The sequence below is a fragment of the Asterias rubens genome, chromosome 11 (assembly GCF_902459465.1).
Source record: "Asterias rubens chromosome 11, eAstRub1.3, whole genome shotgun sequence".
Lineage (NCBI taxonomy): Eukaryota > Metazoa > Echinodermata > Asteroidea > Forcipulatida > Asteriidae > Asterias > Asterias rubens.
The window spans coordinates 16990519-17008308 of NC_047072.1; the positions used below are offsets into that span (position 1 = coordinate 16990519).

The 17790-nt window shown below is 38.6% G+C and overlaps 1 protein-coding gene across 1 annotated transcript; it reads right to left on the minus strand.

The window, feature by feature from the left end:
- Positions 1–1090: 1090 nt before the first annotated feature.
- Positions 1091–17202, minus strand: LOC117296891 (T-box transcription factor T homolog). The gene is made up of 8 exons (XM_033779995.1): positions 17172–17202; positions 11757–11952; positions 10937–11201; positions 10221–10361; positions 9353–9414; positions 8459–8514; positions 6861–7049; positions 1091–1738 (listed from the first exon to the last, which is right to left on the minus strand). The coding sequence occupies exons 2-8, from the start codon at positions 11948–11950 to the stop codon at positions 1299–1301; spliced, it is 1347 nt and encodes a 448-aa protein (XP_033635886.1). The 5' UTR covers positions 11951–11952; positions 17172–17202; the 3' UTR covers positions 1091–1298.
- Between the last annotated feature and the right edge of the window lie 588 nt (positions 17203–17790).

The following is a 17790-nucleotide window of genomic DNA, read 5'->3' on the forward strand; positions in this document are numbered from 1 at the left end:
TTCCATGAATTGGTAAATTGTACTGTAAACTTGGCCTTTTAAATATAGCCGAAAGGAAACAAATAATGAAATAATATGAATAAATACCAGATAATATATTTATTTAAAAAAACTGAAATATTGTTACAATGAAGCAACATGGACTATTTTGTAATGTTAAGGATCATTCGCCGATAAAATCAACAACTATTTTGTTTACCGAAACATGTGAAATAATTTAAAATGATTAAAAAAAAATGTTCTAAATAAAAGTGCCACTGAAATGATTTGTGTGGATATTTGAAATTTATACAATTCCAAGTTGTGGCAACATTTGCATTTATGTACCAGTTAACTATGACTAAGTTCTATACATGTTTACATTTTGTTTGGAAATTTTAGTCTCATTTTAATTCAAACATCAACCTAATGTGATAGCCAGCTATCTTTTTTCGGGAAATTTGAAACCTACTCATCAAACAAAATTAAGAGAAAGTATGAACATGGGAGACTTTTGGGGCCCTTGGTGGCAGCAGACTTACCAGGTAAAATCCATTGTTCTCGGTCATGTGCGCACGCTCAGAACTACGTAAACAATAACAAAATTACCTGGTAAGTCTGCTGCCACCTAGCGTCCCAAAGTCTCCCATTGATTCAAAGTCATAAGCAAAGACAGTGAGCATAGATGGTGTCCAAGATGTTACCTGAATATCTGTGACAAATAACACAGACGACACAGACCTATCCAAAGAGAGGCTTTCCTGTTAGCCTCGTTATGGTTTCTAGAATCTGAATTGAAGATAGACTACATTTTTGTGGTGTGATTAAAGAACATTCTGGTGTTTGACAAACCGAGTCATTTTTATTCGTCAATTTGGTCAGTATTCACTTTACTTCAAACCTCTTGGTTTATACTTCGAGTCAATACACTTCATACAAAGTTTAAGGCTTTTATCCAATCTAGTTCACTCATGGCGCAAGTCCGAGTGTATACCCTGGTCGTTGACTAAAGGTTGACTAATTTGACTCGAACCCAGGTTGGTCTACTATTTGTCGACTATTGTGGTCGACCATTTGGAACCAGCCTCACGGTTCCTTCCGTGGTCCCGATAGCCTGTTCCATGCAAACATGTGTAAAGCACAGAAGGGAACCAGTGACACTATAGCAACAAGGAATGGAGTGTTGAATATACCGTGGCACCTATGGTTGAATGGGCTTCCAAACGAGTTGTCGGGTGAGTGTGTGTCACTGCACACTGTTGCTGGCCAATAGTCGACTAATGTGTGCACTTGAACTTGCTCTTGATTTGTCTACGTTTTTACAAGCCCGGAGAGGGTGGGGTCAGTGGGCTCCACGAACCACCCTTGCCGTGGTACAACTGATTTGACACGGACGAGTAGCCTCCCACATTCTCGGTCGAAATCGGAACTCCGTTCCCTTCAGACAGATGATTGTAATTCTGGTATCCTCCACACGAAGACAGCGCCGCTGACGGGCGTGGCACCCCCGTAATCGAGGAAGTGCTGTGTTGATTGTAATTGGCGTACGTTGCTCGAAGTAGTGACGTATGAACCGGGGAAGCCACAGCGCAGCTTGATGCGGGCGGGACTGATGAGGTTGTTGCAGTTGGCCATACGCTGCCGTACTGGGAACATGATGTAGCTGTGCTGTGATGGGCGGAGTTACCAAGGGGAGACCAAGCCTCGGGAGTTGATAGAAGTGGGAGGGATGACGTTGATGATTCACTAACATATGCACCTGCAAACAATAGTATATAAACACATGATTCGGTTGTAAACCGAATTCCGATAATAATTACCAGTTTTAATATTATGTATTGATTTTATACAACGATTTGGGGGGATGAACACAGAATTGACTAGAGTGGGATTCGAACCAACCCTTTCCGGATTAACGTGCCGGCGATATGCCAACTGAGCTATCTAGCCCGTTAATCCGGAGGTCGTTGGTTAGAATCCCACTCTAGTCAATTCTTTGTTCATCCCCAAAAATCATTTCAAAATTTACCCGGTCAGTTTCCCTTGTGGTTTATATTGATTTTATACATCGTATACTTTGCCCATTCCATAAAACACTAGCGCATAGCAAAAATAAACAATTAAACAAACAACAACAGCAAAAAGACATTTGTTAATGGTAGCAGCAGCAATCACAAAATAGAATTGAAATACCACAATCCATAAATGCGAACACAAGACCCTTTGGAGAACTTCTCGTACAATTAATGTTTAAAAGGCAAAAGTCGGTAGATTGAGTGTGGCTCTGAAAACAGCTGGGATGGCCTCGACGTTTCGAGTACACTCTACTCGTATTCGAGAGTCGAACAGGCGAGCATTCAAATTAAGATGAGCAGGGTAATAATGATAACAATATATCGAAGTCTTATAATACACAGAAGGCGCTGAGTAAACACAAACTTTCAGAAAGATATGTCATTGAAGTGATGAATATCTCTAAAACATATTTATTCTACTGGTATTAAGTTTACCCCAGTCTTGACGACTTTAAGGGTATAAAGCGTATGTCTTCCACATAGATGTGCCACTTGATACATCTTTCAGAATCACAACTTAAGTTATTCAGCGGCCCACTGCTGTTTCGAGGTATTTCTTATCGTTAAACGGAACGACAAGTCTTTCAAAAATAAGATACAAACAAACAACAAGCAAAAAACAACTTCCAACCTCGCAGCAAAAGTCAAAACTAAACAGAACTAATCAAAGGCAACCATAATGTCAAGTGATACATCTTCGTAAAGCAATGTTTGCTCACTTGTTGGCTCAGAATAGTGCAGATTAGAAATTCCGGTTTATTTTCTGGCCTCGGTTTGCCTACGTGACTTCTGACCGTAAACGGGGGCTTACAGTCCCCGGGACTCCGTGTCTGCGTCCCCGTCAAGACAATCCCGTGCCACCCGCTAATGTTTGCTGTTCGGAAAACCTCCGACATTACTAGATTGTGTACTTTATTTGCAACCTCATCTCGTATTTGCAGTAATGACGCAATCAATGAGTTTTAATTATTCCATGTCAATTGTAATTAAAGTAAAATGAGGTTTGCTTAGAATTCTGGAATTGTTTTGATCGACGGAGAAACATAGACGGGGCTGAAATAACAAAGCATAGCTATAGGAAATGACTGGGCCCTGAGTGACAGGGTGTTGGGTTGATGTGTGGAGAAAGGGAATTATAACAGTAGGCCTACTACTCTATGTCTACTTTGGAAACAAATTGAAAGAAGAAGAAAACATACAGAAAGACAGAGCAAATAACAATAATATGAAGCAACTCATTCTTCGCGTATGCCCCACGCCTTTGGAACTGTCTTCCTCATCAAACTCGTTGCGCGGAGTTGCTTAAAGTTTTTAAAGGCTCATCTCAAAATCTTCCTCTTTCTAAAATTTCTTGTAAAAGCGCCAGGAATTCCCAGTGACATGTTAGCGAGCTCTAAAAATGCCGATTATTATTGGGTTTTTATTTTTATTTTGTATACACTGAGATACAAATTGATTTTATACTTCTTAACTTCAGATAAAAAGAAGGTGAAAAGGAAAAACAACTTGGGTAAAAACAAGTCATTATCGAGCATGGGCCGTTTTAACACATTCAACACCTTATCCCTTAAAGGTTTTTAGTTTACCGTCTTGATGCCCCAGGACATTAAGATACCTCAACGGAAGCCAAAAGGTAGAACCGAAAACTTACAAATCCTTGTGGCCACCCGCCCGTCGTCTCATACTTGTGTCTAAATAAATACCATCCATACAGGAAGTGAATTTAGAATCTCTAAAAATTCCATTGAAATCCCGTGTTTAAACATGGAAGTCAACACACAAAACACCGCAAACTTGCACCAATAAACTAACACAGGTGTGCGTCGGGGGACAGAAGCCTAAAACACGGCGTGACACCTTGACAAACCGTCCGGTGAGAACGCCCCTTTAGAACACATTGTGTGGGCTTGGTGTTTAATAACAATGCATTTCGCACTCTTGAGTTGACTGTTCGGGAGTCGATATTAAGATGTCAAATAAGGAGACAAACATTGGAAGAATAGAGTTAAGAAGTTAAACAGAGAGGAGGAACACCGATGGTGGTAAAGGGTGCACCCAACCCACCAAAATAGGAGAAAATAGAGCGTCGGAGTCATTTGTTTTTTTGAAGGCCCTCAAAATATTTTATTCCAGACAGATTTGAGCACCCAAGATAAGCGACACAGTGTATGAAATGTTCCCAAATTGATCCGTGTGGATTGTTGACTTCCAACTTGAGGTTTTGTAAATGTCATGCCGGGAAATGCCTAAGAACAAACAATACACAGACCCTACCCATAAAATATGGAAAAATCCCCTTTTTTGAAATTATTTCAATCTCAAGACAACACGGTGCTGGAGCGTCACTGAATTGGACTGCGCAAAAAGCAAACCAAAAAACAACGCAACGAAATCAATAAAAACAACATCAACGACACTAATTTCATACAACCACCATAATTTCAAAGTAAAAACTATTCTGTTCAGTGTAATGAACTAATTGTTAATAATCTTAAATCAGTTGTTCAAAATCATACTCGAAGCCATTCGATTGCACAGTCAAGCCAAGTCATTGCACAATGATCCAATTAAAGACACTGGACACTATTGGTAGTTGTTAAAGACCAGTCCTCTCACTTGGTGTATCTCAACATAATATGCATAAACGAACAAACCTGTGAAAATTTGAGCTCAATCGGTTATCGAAGTTGCGAGATAATAATGAAAGAAAAAAAACACCCTTGTCACACAAAGTTGTGTGCTTTCAGATGCTTAATTTCGAAACCTCAAGTTCTAAATCTGAGGTCTCGAAATCAAATTCGTGGAAAATGACTTCTTTTCCGAAAACTACGTCACTTCAGACTCTGAGGGAGCCATTTCTCACAATGTTTTATACTATCAACCTTTCCCCATTACTCATTACCAAGTAAGGTTTTATGCTAACAATTATTTTGAGTAATTACCGATAGTGTGCACTGCCTTTAAACCAGGTCACGAATTACATTTTTGAGAAGCCGATTTCCTTTTGAAAAGGACACATCGTAACATCAAGAAATATTGAAAGCGCACCAAGGCCAGAGCATCATAAGCCTGGACCAATGTTCGTGCTAAAACAGTTGATAATTATCTTACTATTTCGTTCCGTTTGGTCAAGTTTTACTCTTTGCATAATATCAAAATATTTTGTATTTGTTGTCTGGCATTTTCAGTTTACATAGCCTTTTGATTGACGGGTAAGCCAGGTAATGATTATTTTTTGAGAAATTTCAAAAAAGGATCTCCCTGGGTTCGGGATACTTTATACATGTTACGGAAATAGTGTGAACCATAACAACTCATTCAAATAAGTCGTCACACTTTTGGCATGATGATATAGGTGACAAACAACTCAAACAGTAAGACCCCAAACAACACGATTGGTGTCAGTGCAGGTAATTATTTCCATTTGTGATTTCTCTCCAATTGTTGGCGAACCACCCACACTGTGTTCAGCTGAGATGTACATAAATCCCAGGCTTCATCGGAAAAATACAGAGAACAAATTAATGATAAATCCATCGGCAATAAAGATAAGGAACGAGCGGGGATAAAACCGAGGTAGGTGCGGGGGCTATTGAATCGTTTGACGGTACCAGTGAGTCACCCTATTCATTGGTAGGTCGTATTCGGTGATAAAACACCCCCGGAATACAAAGATGTTTACTGGGGTAACCACACTAGTTTGGAGGTCTACCTTTTGTCGGTGTCGAACTAGCATTGATGCAAACCGGTTTGTTTTCCGAGGACAATTGGTGACAATGCAAATTTGGTTAAAATAAAAAGTGGGATTACATTTCATGAACACATTTTGGTCCAATTGCTCGCCTCTGATCAAAGGCACCGACACGTATTATGTATACCCAGCAACAAAAGAATTTTTACTGGAGGTTGAGTTTTATTTAAACTTTTAGGGTTTTGGAATCTGACAAGAGTTGGAAGTTTGTTTATTACAGAACGTGGGATCGACACCTGCAAGTTGTTGGTTTTATGATTGGTTTTTATTTAACACCCACAACAGTAAATAAAATTAGTGACATAAAAAGGTCCCTTTTCGTTTTGCTGTTCCAGTACGCCTAACACCTACTTTTGAAAATAAATCTGTTACAAGATTAAAGTTGCATTTTTGTCTCATTTTTTCCCCGAATAAAGTTTGACTGATGAGACTGTTGTTGTTTCAAAGTTAAAAGACTGAAGCGAGGACTTTCACGGATGTCGCAGACGATGCACTAAATACACGTTACTTGCAAACCGACCAATCATTTAGTTCTTTATTAACTACCACTTATCACAAGATTTTTCAAATCTGTATAAGAAGAACATCCGCCTCAAATTTAAATTTAAATAAGTAGGGTCAAATTTCAGATCAGATCAAGTATCTTTAAATCTCTAACGAAAAAGGACTGACAGACTTTCAGAACTAATGTGAAAGTGAGATAATTTTAAGAAGAACCTTTAACCATAGAGGAAGGTAATATTATTTCCTTCCCTCCATGCTTTAACCTTGCACAAGATTGAACACTTTATTACAGTTTTTCAGAACCAACACTACTCCAAAAAACAAATTACAATTGGTGCTACATCAAACCTCACTTAATTTTACACCTATCGTGCAAAGTTTCCTATCATATTAAAAATTGACTAGGACAAAAAAACTAAAAAACTAAATCGACAACAAAGTTAATGACCTACCAGAGTCTTTCTAGAAAGCAAACGTGAAATAAAATTTGAAACTAAACCAAGTGTGTGTTTGTGAAAAGGATGAAATGAATCAAATAGTTTCCAACTTACTTGTAGGTGAGTACTTTTGTTCATAGGGTGGTGGTGGGTAGGGTGTGGAACGGTGACTCCGTAGACTGCCATACCTCTCCATTGCACAGTTATGTGAAGCGGGTGAAGGGAGGCTGAGAGACGGGGCGAACTGATGGGGATTCGGGGCCGAACACAGACCCCCGGCGCTAGGTAGAAACCAACTACCCACTGTTGGAGAAAGTAGGATTTTAGTTTGTAGAGTCAATAAATGATCGTTCCAAAATATCGCGGACAATTTCGCCTACTTTTAAAGACACTGGACACTATTGGTAGTTGTCAAAGACTAGTCTTCTCACTTGGTGTATCTCAACATAATATGCATAGAATAACAAACCTTTGAAAATTTGAGCTCAATTGGTCCGTCGTAGATGCGAGATAATAATGAAAGAAAAAACACCCTTCTCACACGAATTTGTGTGCTTTCAGATGCTTGATTTCGAGACCTCAAATTCTTTATCTGAGGTCTCGAAATCAAATTCGTGGAAAATTACTTCTTTCTCGAAAGTCACTTCAGAGGGAGCCGTTTCTCACAATGTTTTATACTATACTATCAACCTCTCCAAATTACTCGTTACCAAGTAAGGTTTTATGCTAACAATTATTTTGAGTAATTACCAATAGTGTCCACTGTCTTTAGGCATTCCAACGAATAGTTGGTTCTCTCAGTGTTAGCATGATGGAAACATATCATAGATTTATAAGCTATCCAGCCAGTTAAAAACAATGTTGCTGTTTTTTTATGAAAGCAAACCACAAACGAACTGAAAATCAAACTGTGGGAAGAGTGTCAGCTTTTGTAAAATATGAGGTTATCAAGTATAACGTATTTAAAAAAAAATAATAATAATAATGACTTTAAAGGAGCACGTTGCCTTGGACCGGTCGAGTCGGTCTTTGAAAAGCGTTTTTAACCGTTTGATATAAAATGCATATGGTTGAAAAGATGTTGTAAAAGTAGAATACAATGATCCACACAAATATGCCTCGAAATTGCGTGGTTTTCCTTTTACCACGTCGACGAACATGGTCGGCCATTAATTATGGGAGTCAAATTTTTGACCCCCATAAATGGCCGACCGTGTTAGTTCGCAAAGCAAAAGAAAAACCACGCACTACTTAGGCATATTTGTGTGGATCATTGTATTCTACTTTTAAAACATCTTTCCAACCATATGCATTTTATAACAAACGGTTACAAAATGCTTTTTATAGACCAACTCGTCCGATCCAAGGCAACGTGTCCCTGTAATGTGTTTTTTGTTGTTGTCCAAGAGCAAAAGCTTAATTTTTAATAGATCAATATTATTTGAATAAGCCATAAAATGCTTCATTACTTTATATCTCCTAACTATCTAAATGCAGTGAGAGAAAAACTGACTTAATAGTTTAAATTTTATAATTTATATAAATTTATATGTATATTTGGTTTGCTGTGACACCATGTGTGTTTTGTTCTTAGAGAACTGTCTTGCTTTATTCTACTATACCGCTAAGTAGATTGTTCGGGTGTTCGGGAGATGCCTCAAATCCTATATACATGTGTTTTTAATTTAATTTGCATGTTTGATTTGACTTACGTTGTGGATATCTTGGTTGCTGTAAATCGTGATAGTCATCTTGCTCATGGTCTCCCCTGAAACAATAATTGAAAGAAATAAAAATGCATATGAAAACAAAGACTTCCAGGAGAAACCCTTTTTTTCTCCAGAAACTCTCTTGCCGGTGTTATCAATTTTAAGTTATGGTACATCACCACAAGGAGTTGTCTCGGTTGACAAACATTCAGTTCTTGATGACAATGTTGCCTTTACAGGAGGGACAATCCCCCAAAACAACAGTCAATTATTGTTCAATGGGAAGAGGTGAATTTAAAGGCAGTGGACAATATTGGGAACTACTCAAAACATTGTGAAAAACGGCTCCCTCTGAAGTGGAGTAGTGTTCGAGAAAGAAGTAATTTTCCACGAATTTGATTGCGAGACCTCAGATTTAGAACTTGAGGTTTCGAAATCAAGCATCTGAAAAGCACACAACTCCGTGTGACAACGGTGTTTTTCTTTCATTATTATCTAGCAACTTCAAAGACCAATTGAGCTCAAATTTTCACAGGTTTGTTTTTGTATGCATTATGTTGAGACCCACCAAGAAGACTGGTCTTCCACTGTCTTTAAGTTAGACTTGAAGCTTTGTATAACGGTTGTGGAAACCGGAAAAAAAGGGCAGAGAAACAGAAGAAGCCGGAGATCAACGATAAAGAACATAAAAGGGCCATTGCTGACAACAGAGAGCTCGGGATAGAAAGGAATGAAGAATTGGTGAAGAGGTTTTCCTCCTGCAGTATAGAGTGAAATAGGCTAGACAGAAGCATTGGATTTTATACCATCAGAGTAAAGGTCAAACTTTGCTACTGAATGATTACGAGTAACCGATTTTGACTTGGAAAGCCAAAGCCGAGCCTAAATTTTACTCACTTTTCTTTGATATCCAAGAAGGCCTTGGCGAAGGGGTTGAACTTGATTTTAAGCTGTGTTATCTGTTGAGAGGTTCAAGAGCTTAGCTTAGTACTGAATTCAAATGAAATTAAAATGTCATTATAATAAAATTACTAATTTGAAGACTTTTCACTTGCAGCTGAGAAGATGATTTACGAAGAATGCGGCAACAATTATGTTCGTGCTGCTGAAGTGTAATGGCGCCTACACGACAGCCAGCTATCAACTTAAAATGACCACAAGGCACAGCCAGAGATTGAAAGTTTGGATTTTCCAGAGGGAGGAAAACCAGAGGGGCCGGAGAAAACCATCAGTGTAAAGACAAGACCCAACGCACACTCTATTCACAAATTAATGGTCTTAGTCTGAAATCGAACCAGTGCCGAATAGCAAGTGCTTTACACACTTCGCCACCTCTCTTACTGGAAGAGGTGATGGTTTTGAGAGAAATTCCGACAAATTTAGTCCGGTTTTATCGTACTACAAATGAACCCTTTTTTGTGAATACACACTTCACACGGTTGGAATTCTGCAAGTTGGTTACTTCTAACACTCTGAAACTCCCGATTATAAAATAATTTATCCCGGCTTCTGGTGACAAGGACCCTATAAGTGAGGAGGCTCGGAAACTAATTGACAATGAACATTTTCGGCCAGATTGACACAGACTTCGTGCCATTCTGACTCACATAAGGGTCAGTCCCCTTCGACCCGAATCTTGGTGAATTTCGGTTCAACTATGATCGAGGAGTTATTGGAGTGTGCATAAGTTATTGTTCTGGATATAATTTGCGAGAATTTCGAACTTTAATTAAGATATTACAGATGGTACAACTTAAAGACTTACGTCTTCGTTCTGATAAGCCGTAACTGCAATGAACCTTGTCTCTGGGAAGGCGAAGCTCCTTAGAAGACGCTGCTTCTCAGGTCCTCCAACCCGTATGACATGGATACGAGGCTCGTACTTATGAAGAGAGTTCAACATGATCTACATAAATAGAGGGCACAAATAAAAATGTATCAAGTTGATAACTTTTTTCATCGTAGTTAGAAAAACACTTTCTGTGATTTTGTATCTTCAATCAGATCTTAGAGTTCGAACATGTTAACTTATAATCATATATACAACTTTCTAATTGCCCCCAAAAAAGGAAATGGCGATCACACTTTAACAGTGTTTTTCAAAAGAAAATGAAGAAACCAGCTGATCGGCTGAAAAGTCGCATGCCTGTTATGTATAGGTTATTAGCTTGGTTTGCAAATAGATTATTCCAAAATGTATGCAGTCATAACCCAAATAATATTTAAGACTTTTATAGAAAAACGATGGAAACACTATAGATGGATTTTGAATAGTTTGCTCGTTTTTTGTTTTTGTTTTCACGGCTATTAAAAACAAAGTTTGTCTTTTGTTTAATACACTTTCCTGAGTTAACATTATTTTTTGTGTATCCTATATTATAGGCATTCACTTTTTTTAATCTGAGTTTGAAGTCAACATAAGTACCGAAATAAAAGAGGATTCCCTTTGAGATTGTTAAATAAAATAATATGTGTATGTACCTGTCCAGTTCCGTTGAGTTTATTGGAGAGTTTGACTTTACTGAATGATACACATTGCTTCATCCAGTGCGCTCCGAAGTTAGGTGAATCAGGGTGGATGTAGGCCGTACTTGGAGGGGGTGAATCGGGCTTACCTCCCGGTACCCATTCACCGTTCACGTACTTCCAACGATTCTCGTCTGCCGGGGAGAAGTCTAGCAGGACGGAGTACATGGCGTTGGGGTTTAGACCGGAGATTGAGGCAGACAGCACTGGGAACATCCTTCTAAAATGGATTTGAAATGGGGGGGATCAAATTCGACTTTTTAATTTGTTTATCAACTTTCAACTGTTTGGACTCTCGCTGACAAAATGACAGTAGATTCCAGCTTTTTATTAAAACATAGCTAAACATTATTAAGTTCTGATAGGATGGCGGCTTGGTTAGAAGATGAAGGAATAACGGTCCAATGTTTATGGAAGGAATTTATGTTCATATATAAGGCAAAAGTGAGTTATGAACAGAAGTTCCTTCATAAGGCAAAAGTCAAACATAAATACAATTGGAAACGTTTGGTTTTTAATAGTATAAAGTTTACAGAAGAGTAAATCTACCAAAAAGTATCAATTTGTATATCAATCTCAAAATTAATAGCAAAAAATAGCATGGCAAAATATGATCTTAAGATGGAATTCAGTTTCTGTGAAATTAAACCTTATAATAATTTACAGAAAGAAAAATAAAGTCTGGCAACAAGTGTTATTCACTTAAGAAAAGGACCGCCAAGATGAAAATGCTTTTCTCCAGATATACATATTCAGGCAAACTCATAAAACTTACCTTCCAGTCTTAGTGACAATCATCTCATTTGTAAGTTTACTAAATCTCCGCCATAGATCCCGATCTTCCAGCGTAACTTTCAGTCCCTTCTCGCTGGGGTCACCCTTCTCGCTCCCCCGTGTCATCTCGCTCTGCACGGCGCTCAGAAGATGCGCTACGTTGTACGAAGGCGGGCGCATTGTATCTGTACTCATTTCTCAAATCAGTCCAAAACGACAAGGAATGAAATTGCGTATGTGTCAGTTACTGGTATGTGTTCTTGATAATCTGTTCTCATATAGCCTTTAACTCAAGTTGCAGAGAGGTTCAACTTTGAAGCGGGCAACTTTTCATGTAGTTGAAAATATCTATTCCATTCGGTCAAGATGCTTTAGTTTTGGAAGTTCTTCAGTTTTGACGGCTTGGTCAGCACCCCGCACTTACGGAAGAAAGGGGTGTCTAAGAAATGATGTTGAACTATCGAGAGCACGGGCTTCACTGACTCGATTCTGAAGATGCTCCAAAGACTTCAATCCCTCCCACTTCTCTTCCTCTACAATTACCCACCAATCGGTTAACTGAACTTGGGTTGTGTAGCTCTGATACAACGCTCAATCATACAGTGGCACAGCGGCTCCACATCAAAGGGGGTACAATTTGAAGTTAAAAAGTCTGCCAACACTGCACCTCTACTGTTCAAACACAACTCCACGTAGTGGAGCTTAAAACGTCAACCAACAAAACAGGTGATTTTTCCCGAGTCACATCAATCCCTATTGGCTATCATAACATGAATATCCATTAAACTCATGCATATTCAAATTCCTGATGATGCAATTGGGTTATCTTGGTTTACTTATTCATGACGTGAAGGTTTAGCGGCAGCTTATTGGTCCAAATGCAATTAGGAAGTCTGACAGTTTTGATGCGGTGTCAGTTACATAGAGCTGTCATCGACATCTTCTTAATAGCTGGCCCGACGAAGGTTGCGTTGTGATGCAAAGGCAGTTCACACTCCAAGCACACACAGCTTGAGCTTTTGTTATCACTTTAATGGGATATAAAGTTTTTGTTTGTTTACGGGGGGGGGGGTCGGTAGTGCAAGGGGTTTCTTGCTGGTCTTAGGTCTTCCAGAGTTGAAGAAGAGAATTGTACAACCAAATTGTACAACAAAACAAAGTCTGACACCTGTACTTGATACAAAAAGTCGTATTTGTTTTAAAAAGGTTTCCCTGGTCTGCTCTTTTAAGTTTTAAAGGGATGGGTCACATCATAGAGCAAGGGGGAAATCTAGCGCTGCTTAACGGTGAGCAAATTTTCGTGCTAGCTATAGCAGAACAGAAGAGCTCCGTGCTCAGGACTGGTTAGCAAGGAAAAGAAACGAACAAAATCACCTGAAGATTTAGCTCTTGCAAACTCAAATTAATTATTAATAAATTTACTATAATGACACATTGCAGATGTGGCGTACAGGGTCGATGTGTTAAGAGCACCGGACTCATGCTCTTGTGTTTACTACCAGAGTGGGTTACGGTTTCAGTGACAGAAATATTTAATAATAATAAATAAACAGTTACAATGCACAACTTGTGTCTTTCAGAAAGACGCAGCTGAGGTCATAACGTGAGGACGATTAGTTGAACATTATTTAGAAGGCAGAATGTAGATATTAATAAAAACAAACAAGAGTTTCATGCAACGCGTCGTGCAAACGTGTTTGACCAGCACTGTAGGAAAGTACAGATATAGATGCAGGCAAGCTATTTCTCACAAATCGACTTCAATTTATGGGAGGAATATTAAGCAAATCCTTCCTTATCAGACCAGGGGAAAATATTTACAACGAAGTTCCTTCCCGGTCCTTGAAGGCGTTTCAAAACTGCATCCTCTTGCTGACTCTGTTCAAAGTTCATAAAGAATTCACTCTTAACCAAAGCTTGAAAGGGACTGACGCAAAAACACTTGAACTGAAAGAAGTATATTGACCACTACAATGCAGCACCAGGGAAACTTGAGAGACTGTGGTTTTTATGGCACTTGGCGGCATCTTTAATGTTCCACTTGGGTTGACCATCCCATAGGCCCCACTTTGGAACCTCTTATGACCTGGGATTAATTAGTTTTCAAGGAGTCCTTGGCTTTCTTAAGACGAACATCTATTGTAAGGAGGAGTGTTTTGTGGTGTTGTTGGTGGTTTTTCTTTTACAAAAGATTGTGTTAAGTTAGCAGACGACAACATTGGAGTATTTTGATCGTATGTGCTTGAATGGTCAAAACGAAATTCTCCGAACCTTTGATTGTTTGAGTTTTAATTTGTAATGTTGGTCTTCTTTTCGATGCAGATGCCCAGTCCGAACTCGCTTGACCCAGGAAGTTCATCCCAAAATGACCGCTAAACCGCGCTCTCTGTCACTGTCAGCCACAAACCGGCGGCATAAAATTGTACGTGAACCGACATGTCACGACATCGTACTCAAAACAACTAATAATTCCGTATAGCATTGCGTCACAACTAGTGGGAGGCCATGGGGGTATAGCGTATCGGAGATGCCCTACTCGGACATGTATTGATTGCCTTATTAAATACATGTTAAATGAAAAAAAACATACAACGTTTTCAGGGTTAAAAGAATGTTTCATACAGCTTTTGTAAAACCAATAATTCTGATACAAAAAACTGTTCGAAGGATGAAATGGTAACGTTATGTTAAAGGCAGTGGACACTATTGGTAATTACTCAAAATAATTATTAGCATATACCTTTCTTGATTACGAGTAATGGGGAGAGGTTGATAATATAAAACATTGTGAGAAACAGCTCCCTCTGAAGTGCCATAGTTTTTGAGAAAGAAGTGATTTTCCACGAATTTGATTTCGAGACCTCAGATTTAGAATTTGAGGTCTCGAAATCAACTATCTGGTTTTTGTCTTTCATTATTATCTCGCAACTTCGATGACCGATTGAGCTCAAATTTTCACAGGTTTGTTATTTTATGAATTTGTTGAGATATACCAACTGTGAAGGCTAGTCTTTGACATAATCACCAATAGTGTCCACTGGCTTTAAGTGCATGTATTGCCGAAATGGACATGTCGGTGTATGCATCATCATGATCCAAGTAGATACAAACATGGTGTGACCGCAAACCAAATATATAATACAATTCTTGTAAACAAAAAAAAAAGTAGTAAACGAATTTACCTTTAGCCTATACGTGCTTATAGTTGTTTAATTTATACCCTACAATACTTTTAAAGCCATTGGACACTTTCTGAAAAGAACAAAAATTTAAAGTTCACAGATTTACAAATAACATACAGGGTTTAAGGTAATGGTGAAAGACTTCCCTTGAAATATTATTCCAAGAAATTCTTTATTGAGAAAACATTGAAACAAATATCAATTCTCGATATCGAGAATAACGGATTTATTACACATGTCATGACACGGCGAACGTGCGGAAACATGCGTGGATTTCCCCGTTATTTTTTCCCGACTCCGATGACCGATTGAGCCTAAATTTTCACAGGTTGATATAATTTGTGGTACCCGATGTTGTGCGATTGCTTTAAAATCACAACAAATGGTGCAACTTAAATAATATTTCATCTGTATGAAGATATATTTCATTGTGTTGATCATCGGTCTAGTTCGAATCCCGGTCATGAAACAGTGTGCCCTCGAGCAAGGCACTTAAACCACAATGCAACACCCAAACTAATAAAATACACATAGGGCATTGTTGTGTGAAGAGTTGCGAAATGTTTCTATACTTTTGTTGACTAAAAGCACAACTCAAAATTCAGTCGGTCCTATTTCATTTACTCTGAAGTGGAAAAAGCAAGGCCCTTTTGTGACGAGGGATTATTTGGGCTGGCTGGTTTTGATGTACGAGGTGTCATCCCGTGTTTTATGATCCACATCTTGATTCGTGATTCAAAGAATTCAGATGTAAAGTGTCATAAAGTAGGTTCAGCAAGATTTATTAGGTCATAGTTTTTAGAAAGAGGCAGTAGAATTGCCGAGTCGGTCAGCCATGTGTTGTGGGGGCGATCGGGCCCGACGCACGGCGGAGATAATGGACATCGGGCCGCTGGGCAGTACCCGCTAAAACCCTCTTTCCACAATGTCATTCATTGTTGTGATCATAAATATGAATAATCTCTTTGTTATACTTGTCATCTGTCTTAAATTTATATTACCATGGTGTTCGTGGAAACCGATCAAGAAAATGAGAGAGACAAAACTGAAGCGTGTGTTACTGACCATAGAGGAATAATGTATTCCTCCATGAACTGACCAACGTCCAAACAGAGGGAAAGTTCACTGAACAAACGATACGTGAATGCACAATATAAAAATGTCAAAAATAGAAATCATAACATTCGATGCACAAACCCATGTGAATATCCAATTTAAAAAAATAATAGCAGTGAACATCCAGGGTTGTTAAGATCCAAAATCAGAGATGAATACCGTCATTTCGATCAGCAAATAAATAAAAACGAAATGGCGTCCACGCAGGTAGCTCGTGTCAACAATTTACCGTGAGGGAACATAAATCTTGTACCGTCAAAAGCCTTCGGAATACGGTAGCTGACTCAGGTCCGTGTACAATGTTTACGTAATGATGATAGGGGTGGTTTGGGAATGTTGCGACCGGCACCCATTTCCGTATACGGCAGGTAGAGCTTGACAGTACGTCAAAACGGACACATTTTGAAACTGGGAACTGAAAACCTAATTTAAGCGTAAACAAGAGCATAATAACTTTGTTTGTTAAAGAACTGGAAGCCTTTGGTTAATGTCAACGACCAGTATTCTTACTTGGTGTATCCCAACAAGTTGCAAGAGAAAAATGAAAGAATAATTATTAAAACCGACGAGCTGTTGCACAATAATGTTTGTAATTGCATATGCCGAAAAAGGGCTTACGTCTTTTAAAACTTTCAGAGGAAGCCGTTTCTCATAATGTTTTATACTATCAACAGCTCTCCGTTGCTCATTAATTTTTTGGGGGGTGCTAATTATCAAACGTATCCAGTGCATTTCAAGACACTGGACACTATTGGTAATAATTGTCAAAGACCAGTCTTCTCACTGTGTGTATTTCAACAGCAAACCTGTGCAATTTTGTGCTCAGTTGGTCGTCGAATTTGCGAGATAATAATGCAAGAAAAAAACACCCTTGTCACACGATGTGTGCTTGATTTCGAGACCTCAATATCCAATTCCGTGGTCTCGAAATCAAACTCGTGGAAAATTACTTCTCTCTCGAAAACCATGTTACTTCAGAGGGAGCCATTTCTCACACTGTTTTATACTATCAACAGCCATTACTCGTTCTCAAGTAAGGTTTTATGCTAATGATCGTTTTGAGTAATAACCAATAGTGTCCACTGCCTTTAACCAATACAACGTATATATATATTTACCGATTCTCTATCTGAGATAAATCAATTGAAGATCCCATCCTAGTCAGAAGTATGTATTTTATATTTGTTCTTTCTCCACCAAAACTGCTCATAAACAGGCGGCTACGCCCAACACCCGTCTGTAGAAGACTATTGCATGTATGTGAGAGCAAATACAAACCTCAAAGGGTGGTGATTTAGAACAAATATTTCATCCACATCTGTAATTTTCTCGTTCTTTATTCCACAGACTCTGTTAAAGAATGGGTTGTTTTCAAGTATTGTGCTCTGGGAATGTTTTAGATTGTTTAAATTGTTGGATGTATAGTGTACTCTGTTATTAGAAATAAACCACGGACAATTTGATTTCCAGTGACATACCGGTGTTTGAGCTCGCGTCCCTTGTAAGTTGTATACTTCATTGTGTAAAAGCGAACCAGCATATTTCCTTTTCAATCTTGGACCGTCTTTAACAGAGCAGATGTATTCCCCCTTCCCCATTGTTCACAGACTTTCCATTTCAACTCGAGCCTATGTATAATCGGTGATCGATGCAACACATAAAATGAAATCGAAAATGGCCATATTTGCAGGGACTGAAAACTCATCCACATTTTATTTAGAGTGCCAAGTGGGATTT

Excerpts from the sequence above, each read along its gene's own strand:
- LOC117296891 (XM_033779995.1), bottom strand. The coding sequence starts at position 11,950 with ATGAGTACAGATACAATGCGCCCGCCTTCGTACAACGTAGCGCATCTT. Across the intron at positions 10,362-10,936 it reads AACTCAACGGAACTGGACAG|ATCATGTTGAACTCTCTTCA; the intron begins GTACATACACAT and ends CTATTTATGTAG. Across the intron at positions 1,739-6,860 it reads ACAAAAGTACTCACCTACAA|GTGCATATGTTAGTGAATCA; the intron begins GTAAGTTGGAAA and ends TATTGTTTGCAG.